At 40.8% G+C, this 16291-nt stretch overlaps 1 protein-coding gene across 5 annotated transcripts in view; it reads left to right on the forward strand.

Moving 5' to 3' along the window:
- The window catches only part of RASSF8 (Ras association domain family member 8), a 117148-nt gene extending 112626 nt beyond the window's left edge, over positions 1 to 4522 (forward strand). For all 5 annotated transcript variants that reach the window (XM_026502236.4, XM_026502239.4, XM_057318918.1 and 2 more), the window contains one exon: positions 436 to 4522. In XM_026502236.4, coding sequence (XP_026358021.1) covers positions 436 to 557 — 122 coding nt within the window. In that variant the 3' untranslated portion in view covers positions 558 to 4522. The remainder of the gene's footprint in view (positions 1 to 435) is intronic.
- The last annotated feature ends 11769 nt before the right edge of the window (positions 4523 to 16291 follow it).

Raw genomic sequence — 16291 nt, forward strand, 5'->3', positions numbered from 1 at the left:
GTCACTTAAAAAAAATTGATGTACTTCCTGCTTCTGGGGAAAGTCAGTAACATCTAGGTTGTTGATTTGCTTAGGTGAGCATGTAATCACCAAATCTTATATCGTTTGTTTTAAACTGCTTCTTTAGAACACCTTTTCCTGATGTGTGAGTCACCGTCTGTTGAGTTTTATTAGCTTCTGTTCCTAATGCCCCTTCTTCCTCTCCTAAAAGTCTTTATTGTTAATCTTTGCTGATATTTAAAAGATGCATATCGTCTGAACAACCAAGAAAGAGAAGGAAAATGCTCACCTTTTTAAAAAGATGTTGAAATCACTGAAAACTGTTTTTATCAACAGAGAGGGTCGAGAAGAATTAGGCAAAGTTCTAATTTTTCATATTGCTGACTACTTCAAGTTGCTGAGTCTACCAAATGGCTTTCTTTGTTTTCTGTGTAGAGGCACCATTCCAGTCCGGGTCCCTGAAGCGGCCTGGTTCATCTCGGCAGCTCCCCAGTAATCTTCGTATTCTACAGAATCCTATCTCATCTGGTTTTAATCCTGAAGGCATATATGTATAACATTATCTGTCTTTAGGGGAGAGACCCAATAAAGGTACCAAGGACAGTACAAATTCCTTCTTTGATTTGTGCCAATGATGAACAGAGGATCTATTTCACAAGCCACCGTATCTTTTTTCTGTCCTAAATTGCATACCACTTGGAGCCATACCCTGTGCACTGATGCTAAAGAACAAAGAAACTGTGTGTTCACACATCGACAGTGTTGACGTTTTTGTCCAGCAGCTGTAATGCAAAGCCTTCATTTTTATTTGTAGCATTTTGAGAATGTTAGGAAAGTATTATACTGTGTGTATACATAAATAAAACCACGACTTAAGAGCGAAGAGAAATATGCGACTGGCTTAGTTTAATTTATTCCATATAATCGATTAATGGGTGAAAGTTGATGTTTTAATATTTTTTATTAATACTTCTCCTGTGACTGAATTACCTTATATATTGTGTGATTATGACTGTGTGTGCATGTTGCCAGACTCCCCTCTTTGCTGATCTACAGCTACACAAGTGTCATGGGGTGCTCCACCATCAAAGCTACTCCAGAGGAACCCACTTGGATCTCTTTTGTGTACCTGTCCCAGCCATTGCTTCATTAGGTGAAATAATTCAGGTTTTAGTTTTAATGTGGACTTGGATCTTCTCTTTACGATGTTTCCAGTATACGAATGACCACATACCAGAAGAGAAATATTTTCACAAGGTAAATTGTGTGTTTAAAGTACTGCAGTACTTCAGACACTTTAAACAAGAATGTAACTGTTGAATATCTGTCCAAACAGCATGGGGTTTCCTGATCCATGACGTGTTTTGTTTCTGCCCTGCTTTAGTCATTTTAATCTCATGGATCCTCAGAGTTGCCATAACACATAAGTTATAGATATCTGGTTGATCTACTGGTGATATATGTTTAAAATAACCCATTTCGTACGTGTAGTCTGTTGGTGTAAGCACCCATGGGTAAGTTATTGCTTGCACATAATTCACTCTGTACTTTATGGATTATTGCTGTTTCTCCAATCACTGAGATAGAAAGTACATTGGAGTCAGGTATTTTTTACAAAGGAAATAAAGTTAAATTCTTTTTTTTTTTCTTTCTCATTTTTGGGCTTGGCTTTTACAGGGCATGAGTCTCCCAATTATACATATATTTTCTTGTTTATTTATAAAACCAAAAATCAGTCAACACCTCTCCCATGAGTAGTGACTTAACTAAGATTCACAAGTAGTATCTGGATGGATGTGGTCAGATACCATTTTGCCATTTTTAACATTCCCTCTGATCAAAATATGGTACAATATAATTAAGACTTTAATCTGAAATTTAAAGTAGTTTTTAATTCTGAGGAAAATATATTCTCTGTATTACATGCAACAAAGTAAAAGTGGATTAGTATATTAATGCCATGGTAACAATAAAAAGATGTAAGTTATATCTTATGCATGAGGGCAACTTTGGATGTTTTAACACATTTGACTTATTTTGGTTTAAATGAATGCTGAGAATGCTGCATTTAGGTTTCCAGTGAAAATTTTTAAGAATGGCTATGAAAATATATAGAAGCTTCTAGAGAACTGAAAGTAATAATGCAGAGTTGCCTTTTCTAGTCCAGCTAAATGGCAGACCTCAACTAAAGACATTATTTTCTTTGGGTTCTTGGAGTTACCAAATTGACCTTGCCATTATACTATTTTGCAAATAACTTGAGAGATAATTTATTCTTACCTACATAATCACAACCTATATGCATTTGTTCTCAATTTATGATAGTTATTTCATATCTATGCATATTTAAAAATTAGAATTAAAAAAATCAAGATACTTTGTAGATTTTGTGACAGTAATGATTTATGTATGCCCAATATATGCCTTATTTTTAAAGGGTTCCATCCTATACCAAGAGTCATTTTGTTATTGTTGTTCAGACAAATTAAGATCTTATTCACAAAGAAAAACATTTTTATAAATTGATCACATTCTATTTAAAACAAAATGTTAAACTGAAGATATATTAAACTTTGCAATTTTTAATTGCAAAGATGCCTTGGTATGCCATCAAAAACACAAAGTCAGTGTCCAGCTGAATTATTGTAAATTATTATCAACATTAACCTAATAACTTTAAGACTGGCAGCATTGTGACAACTTCGTCTGAATTTTCAAATGCCAAATAATCTTTATGGACCTAATTACAGATAGAAGTACTATTTCCTAGATGAGAAGAATATATAAATGTGAATTTGATAAATATATTGAGCAGCTATACTTTTTAATCAGTTATATTACTTCTGAAAGAACATCTCTAAGAAATATTTTCTAAGTCTTTTTAAAATAGAAGAAAACTCTTTTTCCCTAGAATATCTTAAAGATAATGTAGTCTATTCCTGATCATTTTTATCTATTGTGAACACAGAGGAGTTACATTAAGTGCCACATCTTTTGAATACATTTTGGGGGGGAGGGGACGATAGCAGGCAATGATATACAAAAATACCAAATATAAAATTTTGCATCTGGGGGAATATTCAGGTTCTAAATACTAAACTAGATTATAAGGGGTTTTATTATTATACTGCAAGTTGTTTCATTATGATTTCCTTTAAGTATTACATACATTAGAAGATAATTTTTTTTTTCTTACTAAGGAATGATTTGAAATAACATTGGTATATTTGACCCTTTTGAGTGTCTAGCATCCTCAGAGAATGATCCATAGTGGGTTGCCTCAGTCCTTTTTTTTTTTTTTAATGAGATATCTTGGTTAAATTAGCATGATTTTTGTCCTAATGCACAAGGAATTTATATGTGAGACTTTGGTTGGTATTAATAGGAATTACCCATTTAATTCCCTCAGTCATCCCTGAAGTAATCATCAATTCCCATGGTTCAAATTAATCATAAACTTGAGCTAAAAACAGCAAAAATAAAGAATTTATGGTGTGAAATGTGATTATTAATAGTGTTTAAGAAAAACAAAGCACTTGCTTTCAGAGCATAAATAAATTTTGTACCTGGACATTTTCTTTGTGAATAAGAGAAAAATGGTCTTTTGAGTAAAGAAACTTCATTTAAAGCCATTTCTGTGAACATCTCTCCAAGTCAGAACTATAATAATGGATTGAGGAAGTGATACGGAAAAGGTGAAAACTCTCGATTTCAGGTGTGCAAAGGATGTGGGCAAATGGGCATTCCCCTGTGTGCATTGCCTTTGAAAAATTGGGCCTTAATTTATATGTATATAACAATGCTGTGTTCCCATCCCTCTTCTACCTAAAGTTGTCTTTATTAATCTATATTGTATTAAAATTTAGCTCATAAGTATTACTTTTATATTATGTCCATTTTTTGCATGTTTATACTATTTGCTACAGTATTTTTAAGTTTTGGGTGAAGGCCATCAGCTGTGTGGAGAAGACAAAACAATCACTATTTATTCAGTATTGCTGCTTTACATTTCCAGAATAAGCTTTCGATGCCAGGACACTGCTTGAAAGCTGCAGGAGCTCTATTCCAATGCATTTTATATATTTTTAGAAACCAAATAAATGCAGATAACTATTTAGTATACTAATTATATTAAACCAGCAGAAATATAAAGGCAATAAAGTATATACATATATATGGGGGGAGGGAAAGATTAAAAAATAGGTTTACAGCCAGACATGGTGATAGCCCTAAATATATTTCCGATATGTCTTTCTTTATTGACCCAAGGAGGATTTGAGTTGCTGCAGCTTTAAACAGAAATTGCCATGTTCACTACTGTGGACACATAAATATGCTTTTAGTACTGCTTTGCTTATGTACCAATAAAATATCTGTAATATGTATTATATGTAATTATTCTTTTTTTGACTTTCATTTCAAAATGTATATTTTCTGATTATTATCATGAGCTGTAAAACGAAGGATCAATATCTGATATTCTCCCAAGTAATAAATTTTCAGGATTCATTGGGGCATCATAGTTGCTGGTTTGTTTCTTATCTGTTTAATATTTTAAAATATAAGTTTATTTTCTTTAAAAGATGCTGAAGAGAAAAGGTCTGCATGTCAGTGATATAAAATTACATTTCTTTAAAGGTAATGTTAATTATCATAACTAAAGAATTCTCTATTGCTAAAAATGGTTGCTGTTTTGGGGTGCCTGGGTGGCTCAGTCAGTTAAGCGTCCTGCTTGATTTCCACTCAGGTCATGATCTCAGGGTCATGAGATGGAGCCCGGCATCAGGCTCCATGCTGGGCTTGGAGCCTGCTTAAGATTCTCTCCTCCCCCCACCCTACACAGGCATACTCTCTCTCTCCCTCTCACTGTCTCTCAAATAAATACATCTTTTTTTTTTTTAAGATTTTTTATTTATTTGACAGAGACAGCCAGCGAGAGAGGGAACACAGGCAGGGGGAGTGGGAGAGGAAGAAGCAGGCTCCCAGTGGAGGAGCCTGACGTGGGGCTCGATCCCAGAACGCTGGGATCACGCCCTGAGCCAAAGGCAGACGCTTAACGACTGCGCCACCCAGGCGCCCCAATAAATCTTTTTTTAAAAAGTAGCTGTTTTATTCAAGTGAAACCGAATCAAGAAATTAATGTCTCCCTTTTATTTCAAAAGCAAAAGGAAACGTTGTGTCTTAATGAACCCCTGTATTCTCAGATTGCTTTATAACCACAAGTCAGGGGAACAATTTAGTACTGACTATGTGCCAGGTACAATAGGAGATACATTCAGCCATCTAGGGAACCTCTTCCAAATCATACAGCTAATAAGTAGCTTACAGGACACTTGAATATAGACCTTGCAGATTTTGAATACTTTCCTATATTCCATGATAAACTGCGTAAGTTTTACAATGCCTAGTTTCTATTTTTAATGTGAAAGTAATATGGAAGTGCATAAGTTATCATTTTCATATTTTGTATAAGTTAGATCTTGATCAAGAAATTATACATATGAATAATAGTATGTTATAAAAACAATAATAAATTATTAAGAAAATATTGTAAAATATAAATTATTCTTTGTGCTAGTTTGGGGGACTTTTAAAATTTTAATTTTCCTGTCCTCCTCTAAAGCATTTGTTTAGTTAATGGTAGACCAAGAAATAAACTTCTGTTCACTTGGCTCTTCACCTGCCACCCATTTCATGTATTTGTGCTGCATCTTAGGAAGGGCCAGCAGAGTCCTATAAAACAGGCACAAACTTGCTGGACACGTTCCTGCTCTCTGTAGACATTTAATGAGCCTTTATTGTTGGCGAGACACTGTGCTGAAATTAATATGATTTGCTTTGCAGCTCAGGGAGGTTACAGTCTAATGATCACCATTAAAGGAACAAGGATAGAGGGCCATGGAAACACGCCAGAAGGGCTTTACCCTAATCCAGAGTGTTGGCAAATCCTGGAGAAAGGAATGTAAACTGGGGAGGGATATCTGGAACAGACTAGAAGATGGCAAGATTTAGAGCCTGTGGGGCTGTGACCAGAGGGTGAAAAGGTCGGGAGGGCTAAGAGAAGGTAGGCATCATGGAGGGCTTTGGTTGCTGTGGTAAGTAAGGACTTGTCGGTGGAGCTACAGAGGAGTTTTAAGCATGGAAATGAAATGATCAGACTAGCATCATAAGAAGATCCTTCTTGCTGGCTTTGTGGAGAACTGTGGAGAAGGGTCAAGACTAGAGCCAAGAAGACCACTGAAGAGGTCTGCAGGAATCTAGGCCAGAGATAATGGTAACTTGAACTAAGAACGTAAGTAGTTGGAGTTTATGCAATAGCAAATGTCTATTGAGCACCTACTTTGTGCCAGAAGAGTACCGAACAGGGTATAGACATCCTAAGTAAATAGTAGCAAAAGAATATCATGTTTAGATATTGGGACAGAATAAAAGAATTCAAGAAACTCCAGGTGTTTGACAGCTATCCACAGCCCTAAGTGGCTGATAGTAATGGTGCTGTGAGTGCTCAATGATGAGTAGTCACAGATACTCTGTTCTGTGTGTTGGGGGCAAAAGATTGGGAGAGGAGGAAGGGAAGAGAGAGTAAAGACCGGAAGAAGACGTATTTGAGAGTAGGCCTTCAAGTGGGCCTCCCCCTTGTTTAGAGTCCCTGCAGTCTTCTGCAAGGATGGAGTGGATTTGGGGAAGAGCTCTCTGCAGCACCAGATTTAACCATCAGTCCCTTCATCTGGTGTGTTGGAATCCTGTTTTCCCAGCATCGTATTGGCTTTGTGTTCTATATAGGCCACTTTAGTTCATCTGCCATGAGGATGAGTCCAAGATGTTAGAAGGGTCCGACTGATCCAGAATGAAAGGCAGTGAAGGGCGTGCACGATACAAACACCTCTGTCTACGCCAGGCCAGTATTGACAGGCTTCCTACAACTGCTAGCAGTGTGAAAATCAAATAAAATTGATTGCAATGCTGAAGGAACAAAGGATTTGTTAAAGCATAAAACAAATCACTGGGGCACCCGCATGGCTCCGTCGGTTAAGCGTCTGACTCTTGATTTCGGCCCAGGTCATGATCTCAGGGTTGTGAGATGGAGCCCATGGGGGGTGGGGTGTGCTGGCCTGGGTGTGGAACCGGCTTAAGATTCTCTCTCTCCTTCTCCCTCTGCCCTTCCCCGACATACGCGCACACAGGCACACGCGCTCTTCCTCTCGCTCTTAAAAAAAAAAAAAGCAAAAAACAAATCATAGACACTTGAACAAAGAACACGATGAGCTAAAATGCCATGTGGCGACAGGTAGCATGCAAACAGAGGCTAGGGAGAGCAGGACGTTCACCAGGAGCCACCCACTCAGCCCAGAGAGTGACATTTGTGGCTGTCACTAAGCTATGACCTACTTCCGTATCTTCCCTACCAAACCCAGCCTGCGTCAGAACCTTCAAGGACTTACCATCCCGGCTCACCTCGACAGGCTAAAAAGGGCTCCCTTTTATTTGGCCAAGATAGATTTCCAAATATCGTTAAGACCCCACAGAAGAGCCAGTTTCTCGCCAATATGAAGACACTTCAGATACTGAAGGCGTCTATTATGTCTCCTACTGTTCTCTTTCCCAACTCCCAGTTCTTTCACATAGTAGAATTTCCAGCCCCCTCTCTCTTGAACATGCTGTAGAGCACTCTTGAATGTGGCAGCCCGGACTCATCACAAAATTCCTTTGGTCATTTGACCAGGTCAACATGGAGGAACTCGATGCACTGTTAATGCAGTCTAGAACTACACCAGGTGATTTATGTTACTGGTTAGTTTTTTGTGAACCTCAGCTCACTACTAAATCATTGAACTGATTAATAGTTCTCTAAAGTCCTGTGTTTTTCACACATTCTGCTGTCAGTGAAATCTTTCCTAACTTGAATGTGTGTGGTTGAGTTTTAGGATGCACGTGCAGAACTTTAATTTATCAAAATACTTATCATCTCTAAACACTTTGAAATTAATAAATCCCAAAAGGAAGATGTGAGCTTTAATGTCAGATCGATCATGACATTACTTTGGTCAAGGACAGAGTGCTAGAGGAGCAGACAGGAGGTGAGTGGGAAAATCAGGAAAAAGCACCGTTGAGGACATCTAGGCTCCCGAATTGGACTCGTTATTAAAGAGTGAATTGGCTTCCACTGATATTTATTGCAAGCCTACTGTGTGGTAGACACTAGAGAGACAGCAGTGAACAAAAAAGACCAAAATCCCTGCTCACTTGGAGCTTATATTCTAGAGGGAAAGACAGAGGAATAAAGAAGGAAAACATATAGCATTTTTCATTGTGATAAAAGCTAAAGAGAAATTAGAAAGTGGCAAAGAGCAATAGAAAGTACCAGAAGTTGAAGGCAAATTGTAATTTTATATAAGTTGCCTGTGGCCTCTCTTAAAAGGCGATGTTGGAGTAAAGACCTAAAGGTAGTCCCAGCACCTGCAGAGATGGAAGAGGAAATAGCAGGGCCACATAGCCCATGTTAGGCTTCATCAGAAACGTAGGGGGTGCCTAAGAAGCCTGTGCAGTCTAGTTTCTGTTTCCCAGCAATGGCCTCAGAATGCATTGGCCTTTTTCTGGCTGTGAGCCAGTAAATCCTTCTCCCAATTACTCATTCAATCAATCCTCTCAAATCTAAGTAAGTGAACAGAGAGATCTTTTAAAGATATTAAAAAATATTTAGGGGCACCTGGGTGCATCAGTCAGTTAAATGTCCAAATCTCCATCTCAGCTCAGGTCTTGATCTCAGGGTCATGAGTTCAAGCCCCGCATTAGGCTACATGCCCAGCATGGAAAAAACAAATGTTTAAAATCTGAATTTAATTACTCTTACTCCTTTCCAAATTTAAATTCATAGGTTAAGTGTCCTTCTATGAATAGACTTACATTTGATCTGCTCTATTTTCTATAATAGTAGCTAAAGGAATACTTTTATATCTAAAGATGCTTTATTTTACTAGACATCCCTCCCAAATTTAATGCAGCTTTCTAACCTAAAAATATGTTTTTCAATTCAAGATATTAAACAAAAACCAGCCATTTTCAGGTTCTCTACCCTATGTCGATGAGTGTTACAGTCTGTGTCTATGGAAGGGATCTGTAATTTGAGGTCCATGGACAACTCCTAGGAAAGGTTTTGGAGGCATATTGTGTAGAGACCCCTAAAATAGACATTTGGGGAGTTGTGGACAAGTAGAGCGTGCACTGAGTAGGGGGTAAGGTGAGGAGGGAGTGAATGAGATGGGGCCATACTGTGAAGAACTTTGAATTTCATCAGGTAGGTAGTGGAGAGCCAAATGAATTCAAAGGAGCCTTAAGATCAGCCTTGATTTTTAGAAAGCTTACTGTGACAGTGTTGCAGGAACTGTGCTGCCGGGGGAAGAGATCGGTGTTAGGGACACGCCTGCGAGGCGGTTGTGATAGATCCGCACCAATGTTAGCATCTTCTATGAAAACTGTCCTCATCTTCCATCCCCTCCAAATTCTGTAATTAATAGCATTGACAACTCTTCACCTTGTGTCACCATTTTGCCCCGAACGTATGTCTAGCATAGCCCATGAAAAAACCCCAGGTGGACCTAAATGGGTAATTCCTACACTCTGCCTTACAAGAACAGATACAGAGAAATTACTCAAATAATGGCACAGGAATTTGCAATGACGTGGGTGGAGCTAGAGGGTATTATGCTAAGCAAAATAGGTCCATCAGAGAAAGAGAAATACCATATGATTCCACTCATGTTGAATTTAAAAAAACAAAACAGATGAACATTGGGGAAGGGAAGGGAAAAAAAATAAAATGAAAACAGTGGGAGACAAACCATAAGAGACTCTTAACTCTAGGAAACAAACTAAGGGTTGCTGGGGGAGGGAGGTGGGGGAAGGGGTAACTGGGTGATGGGCAAGGAAGGCACTTGATGGAATGAGCATTAGGCGTTATATGCAACTGATGAATCACTAAATCCTACCCTTAAACTAATTTTTTAAAAAATGGCACAGCAAAAATTCCAAAGCCTGTCATCTGGCTTAGAGTCCAGTCAAGTAGATACAAAAAAATTAACCATCACGGTGTGTATGTACATATATGTATGTGTGTAGATAGATAGATAGATGATAGATAGATAGATGATAGATAGATAGACAGATGATAGATAGGAATATATCCTTGTTATCTATGTGGTATTCTAATACATACAAGAGCAGCCAAATAAGAACCTTTTTACTGAATACCACTGTACACAAACTCTCTAGTATGAGTCTCAAGTAAACTACTGGAATTGCTTTCCTGCTGTTGCTATCTGACCATATCCCTCTTGCCAAGACACCAAATAAACTTATGAGATTCAGAGAAAACAGAGGATCAACCCTTTACAGGGTCTTCTCTGAGCAAATATTCATGGAGGGCTTCCTTCTGCAATGTGCTAAATGGAACTTTAAAGGGAGCTACCAAATGGAAGTCTAGACAAGTTCTTGAAAATCTGTCTTACAGGAACCAGTTCCTGTCTAACCATACGCGGCTCGCTGCCTTGACAGTTCCTTTTATGACACAAGCAAATGTGAGAGAATGCTTCCAAACCAGATTTTCGCTTTTTTTTTTTTTTCATTTGCTATGGCCTCAAAGTGATATCCTTGATTTTGCCAAGTCAACAAACACTTGGCATGTTTTGGGGGTGTGTTTAGTGCTCTGGGGAATTGGTGGACATTATACTGAAATTCTACCTCTTTGTGATATCTTTAATGCAAGCGGGATCAGCCAGGAAGGAGCTACTTAAGAGGATGATGAGTAAAGTGTTGCTCTTGTCCTGCCAAGATGCTGGTAGGATCCACACTGAGACAGCCAAAAAGCATTTGAATATGCGGGTCTGAAGCTTGAGAAGGAAACGAAGCCGAAGATGGACAGACAGAAACTAGCTGCACTCAGGCAATAGTTTAAAATGCAGGAGAAAACCCCCTTAAATACATATGAATTTATTTTTACAATACGAGGAGATAAGCGTTCTCAGAAAGATAAACATTTGGTACTCCGTAAGGTCAGCCTCAGTGTCCCCCAGGGACCACTTAGAAGCGTAGAGTCTCTGCCCCACTCTGGACTTAAGGAATTAGAATTTGGGCTTCAGCGGGATGCCACAGTTTTCACATGCACATTCACTTGGAGAAGTACTGGAGTCCTCGAAGAAGAGGATGAAGGACAGGAGCTGGAGGACCCTCTTCATTTGTGAGGCCAACAGCCAGAAGACCAGAGAGGGAGGCCATGAGGAATTAGAAGCCAAAAATGTCCGAAGGTCATTGTCAACAAGCAGGTGGATGGAACACTCGTCTAAACAGAATTCTCCTTAGGTAATGGGGTGATAGAGGATGAAAGTAACCAATGTCTTTTAGTTTTAGTGTTTTTGTTTTTAGCAACTTCAGATTTTCTGGAGAATATTAACAACATCACCCTTCTCTGCTCCTCTGACCTCCACGCCCTGAGAGGAGGAAAGATCATTAGGGATCCAGACATCGGGCTCATCTTAGCTCTGAGGATGGCAAACCGCTTTTTGTATTTGAGTGATTTTCGCTAAGTGAAGAGAATTTTGAGATGGGAGTAGTTGGCCCCGCAAACAATCGTTATGGTTTAACAGTAAATTCCAGCAAAAGGAGTAGGAGCGAGGACTGAATAGGGGAGTAACCCGACAGGTGGAGATGCGATTGCCACGGACTGAAAGAGGGGATGAGGGTTCTGGGCCACAGACCCTTCTGCACAGTCTTCTGCCGCATCGACATCGGGGCGGTGCTGAGTTTGGCTGCGGTGCACGGTACTCGGTGCTCGGTGCTGCGTGTGTGGTGGTGGGCAGAGCAAACAAACTGCTGGAGCAGCCGGCCACCCCCAAAGCTTCTCCCTCAACAGAAGCTGAGAACCAGGCCCCTCCTATCCCCCCCGATTTATATAAGTCCAGGGGTTCTGGTATTTCCAGACTGGGGCAAAGATGGGGTGGGCGGGGGCGTTGGGGGGATGGGAGAAGTTCCAAAAACTGGCTGATACCATATGTAATTAAGAAAAAGAACAAATTTGATATTTCTTTAACTCTTAATGTTGTGGAGAAATGTATGCCTATTTCATTTCCTTTACCCTCTCCTGCCAGAGTCGCTTGCTTTCTGACAGATTTTATTGAAAATGGTTTCTAATAGGTTAACATTACGTCTGCTTGAATTCCCCATTTCCTGACTGTCAGACACTTGTAGAGGAAAAAGATGATGGCTCGAGCAGAAAGCGTAAAGAAGTCTGGAGACTCAAGTTCTAATATCACTTCTGTCTCATAATAGCCATATGACATTGGGCAAGGCATCGACTCTCTCTGGGCCTCGGTTTCCACTTTTGTAAAATGAAGAGCTAAGATGCAATGGTTTCTAACTCTTTCCAGCTCTAGCGCCCACAACAATGACATATAACAAAGACGATAAGTGTAGAAAGGTCTGAAAGTCATGAAGATTAAGAACCACAAGTAGCAGCAACTAAATTTGTCAGTCAATTTAATCTTTTTGAAGTTTATTACTGAACATTGTCCACGATATGGGCCTCCAGGGAAGACAGAATTATTAGGAGGTAACCAGACTGTAAAGAGGTCACTAATGCCCAACATATAGGACAGAGATCCAGTCTCCCCACTCAGTGTGGCTGGATAGAACCCCTCTGGCTGAAACTCACCTGCTCCCACACCCTCACTACAGAGTGTCCCTCTTGTATGTCAGGCTGCCTGTTGCTCTTAAAGACCGACCCTGCATGAAGAGTTCCCTGAGTTGCCAATCCTCACACCGGCCCTACGGGGTTTTGCTAAAAAATCTGACCTAACATTTCCCCTTTCCTCCCCTGCCCCATTCTTTAGGTTCACCTATTATATGCTAATAGCATCCTTGACTTACCTTTTTTTTTTAATTTAAGATTTCCCTTATTTATTTGAGAGAGAGAGAGTGGGTGCGGGTGGGGGGAGGGGCAGAGGGAGAGAGAAAGAGAAGCGGAGTCCGTGCTGAGCTCAGAGCCCATCGTGGGGCATGATTCCAGGACCCTGAGATCCTGACCTGAGCTGAATTCCAGAGTCAGACGCCGAACCAACTGAGCCACCCAGGTGTCCCCAGCATCCTTTACTTCCTATCACAGCAGTTATCAGAACTAGCAAGCAGTTTGATGATTTAATGTCTATCTTTACTACACTGTAAGCACCACAGGTCAGGGACCCTGTCTGTTGTGTTCCCCCTCCATTTCCAGCACCTGCCACAGCTCCTGGCACAGGATATGCATTCAATAAATAGTAATTGAATGAAAGGGAGAATGAATGAATTTCATCTTGCATATGAGAAGATGAAGTCTCATTGACCAAGTCAAATTACTAACACGTGAGATAACAAAAACAAGGATCTGCTCTCACTGGCTCCGCAGCAGGTCCATCCTCCACTTGGGGGGCGACCTGGTCCCTCTCCCAGACTTCAGTCTCCTGGCAACAGCAGGGGGCAGGAGGGATGCGTGCTGGAGAAGCAGGCCCACGGCTGAGGGTATGTCAGGGTATGTGGCCGCACCCGTGGTCCCTCTCACGTGCCCTTTCTCTGTGTGCTTGCCAGGGCTCAGGATATATATATATATTTTAATTTTTTTAAAAATTTTACTTATTTGAGAAGGAGAGAGAGCGCGCACGAGCGGGGTGAGGGGCAGAGGAAGAAGCAGACTCCCCACTGAGCAGGGAGCCCCATGGGGGACTCGACCCCCGGTCTCTGGAATCACACTGAGCGGAAGGCAGTCGCTTCACCGACTGCGTCACCCAGGCGCCCACTCAGGATATGCTCTATGCACATAGACTCAGCACCTACTTGAAAGGGTCCGTGTGTTTGCAGAAGGTCTCCGCATACGGCCCCGCCCTCACATGGAAAAGCGCCGTGAAGTATTCAGAACCACGACCTCTCATCTCTCGTCACCTTCATTGGACCGCAGACTCCAGGACACAACCCTCGAGTTGGGAACCCATGGTATTTGTATTTCTCCAGTAGACTTGATTTGGGATCATCTCTCATTCCTAACGTAGCAATTTATCTGTGGCCCAGATACCCGGGTCACATAAGCCGAGGGCAGCCCTCGATCCACCGTGCCAAGCTGTAGGTCCTTTTCCAGAGCCCAGGTGTCCTTCGCTCCGCTCCTCTCTCTTGCCCAGAGCTACACTCCTCAACATGTCCCCTCCATCTGCTGGATCTGCCTGCCGCCCCTTGTCTCTTCCATGGCCACAGCTCCTTCTCCCTGAATTACTTCCTCAAAACGCATGAGGTGATAATACCTCTAATTTAAGATAAGCCGAATAAACACATTCTTGCCGCAAAGAAAATCCGCTTAACTACCTTTCTTCACCTTAGAATGTCATCAAAGCAAATTCTCAAAATTAGGGCTCAAAGGACTTTTTAGCGAGTCTTTTACTTGTTCTATTTTCCACAACTCAGAGAAAATGTATTCTCAACAGAATTTCCTCAGCCTCTGTTGACAGTTGTTTGATTAAGAAAGAGCCTGGGGTTCCTGGGTGGCACAGTGGTTAAGCGCCTGCCTTCAGCTCGGGTCATGATCCTGGGGTCCTAGATCAAGTCCCACATCGGGCTCCTTGCTCAGTGGGGAGGAGCTTGCTTCTCCCTCTACCTGCTGTTCCCCTGCTTGTTCTTTCTCTCTCTCTCTCTCCGACAAATAAATAAAATCTTTAAAAAAAAAATAAAATCTAAAAAAAAAGGGCCTAGCTTTCCCCACACCAGCCTGCAGGGCAGAGAATGTGTGCAGAGTCAGAAAGTTCTCCTGCGCGGAGCACGCAACGAAAGCCTGACACTGTGTCCTTCCTTCTCCGGTGGCCGGCATTCTCCAGTTTCCGCTCAGAGCAAGACCAAGAAGGGTCTCCCTTGCAGAGTGACGCAGTGCGCCACGGCTGCGCCTGCCTCCTGCCCGGTCAGCCGCTGCCCTCTGCAGGACGACTCGGTTTAGGCTCTGTCGTCTCCGGAGTGCCTTCAGTCTTTACAAAGCCAGAGCTTGAGCTTGTGACGTTGTGCATGTTACCTGTAATTACCCCACAAATGCCCATCTGTTTAAAGTTGGAGATTTGTTTTCATACGACTGAATTTCACTAAAAAAAAAAAAAATCTATCTACATGGAGAGTTTCAAATCTGGGGGCGGGTGGGGGTGGGGTGAGTTCTGATACAGACATTAATGTTCTGATTTTAGTTTACCTCAAGAATCCCGTGGTGTATAAAACCAATTACCTTTTGGGTTTTCCGGTGTTCTGGATCTTTACCCTGTATTTGCAGTCTGTATTTTGAGCTGATACTTCAAACTGCAGAGAAAACATTTAGAGCAGTCTGAGCTGAAGAGCAGAGAGTGTTGTAGTGAGAAATGAGCAAGGTTCTAGGCCTAATTTGCTGGGTGTTTTGGTTTTTTTTTTTACTGTGAGGCCTTGAAAAGTCATTTTACTTCCCTGGGCTTTTGTGTTATCTTTTGTAAAATTAAACAGCTGACCAGGATGAGTTCCAAGATTTCTTCCCGCTCTGAAAATTCGTCGCCTTATGCTTACACCTGGTCACCCTTCTCCGCTAATATGTACTGCTTTTTTTTAAGTCGTATGAATTAGTTTTATTTCCTACTTTATCTCTTGTGGCTTTTAATGGCCATATTTATGGCTCTGTTGTATTAGCTATACTCTTTTCAACAGACATGGATGGTTTTACATACAGATCTTTCAAGAAAAACAATGACACAGTCATTGCGGCCATACTTTTAAATAAAAAAAAAAAAAAGATTGTTTCACTCTTCCCTTTCCAAATGATTTTCAACTTCGATGTTTCTTCACTGTACAGATTCTTCCGTTTCCAGCATCAGTCTTTTAGCCAGAGATAATAGTTAGTGATCTTTATCATCGACAATGAAGACATTTATTGAGTACCTACTATGAGTCAGGCATTCCGCTACGTGCTACAAATACAAAGACAGACAAACCCTGGACCTTGTAAACTAAGACTAAGAGAAAATGTTCCTCTATGCCTAGAAGTTAATGCCGCTGCCTACCCCTCCGCGTTCCTGCTGTGTCCCAAATTGACTTCCAGGATATCATACTAAAAATCTACTAATATGGACAAATAATCTAGAGCCGAGAAACATGATCTTCATCCATAAAATATGGCTTCTGTTGTATACATGTGGCAAATGAACTTAATTCTTACAAATGGCCTCAGCTTCCTTAGCTGTAAAATAAAAGCAAATTGTGTTTGTGGACTTGGGACAGG

This window comes from Ursus arctos, unplaced genomic scaffold (assembly GCF_023065955.2).
Source record: "Ursus arctos isolate Adak ecotype North America unplaced genomic scaffold, UrsArc2.0 scaffold_26, whole genome shotgun sequence".
NCBI classification, from domain to species: Eukaryota; Metazoa; Chordata; class Mammalia; order Carnivora; family Ursidae; genus Ursus; species Ursus arctos.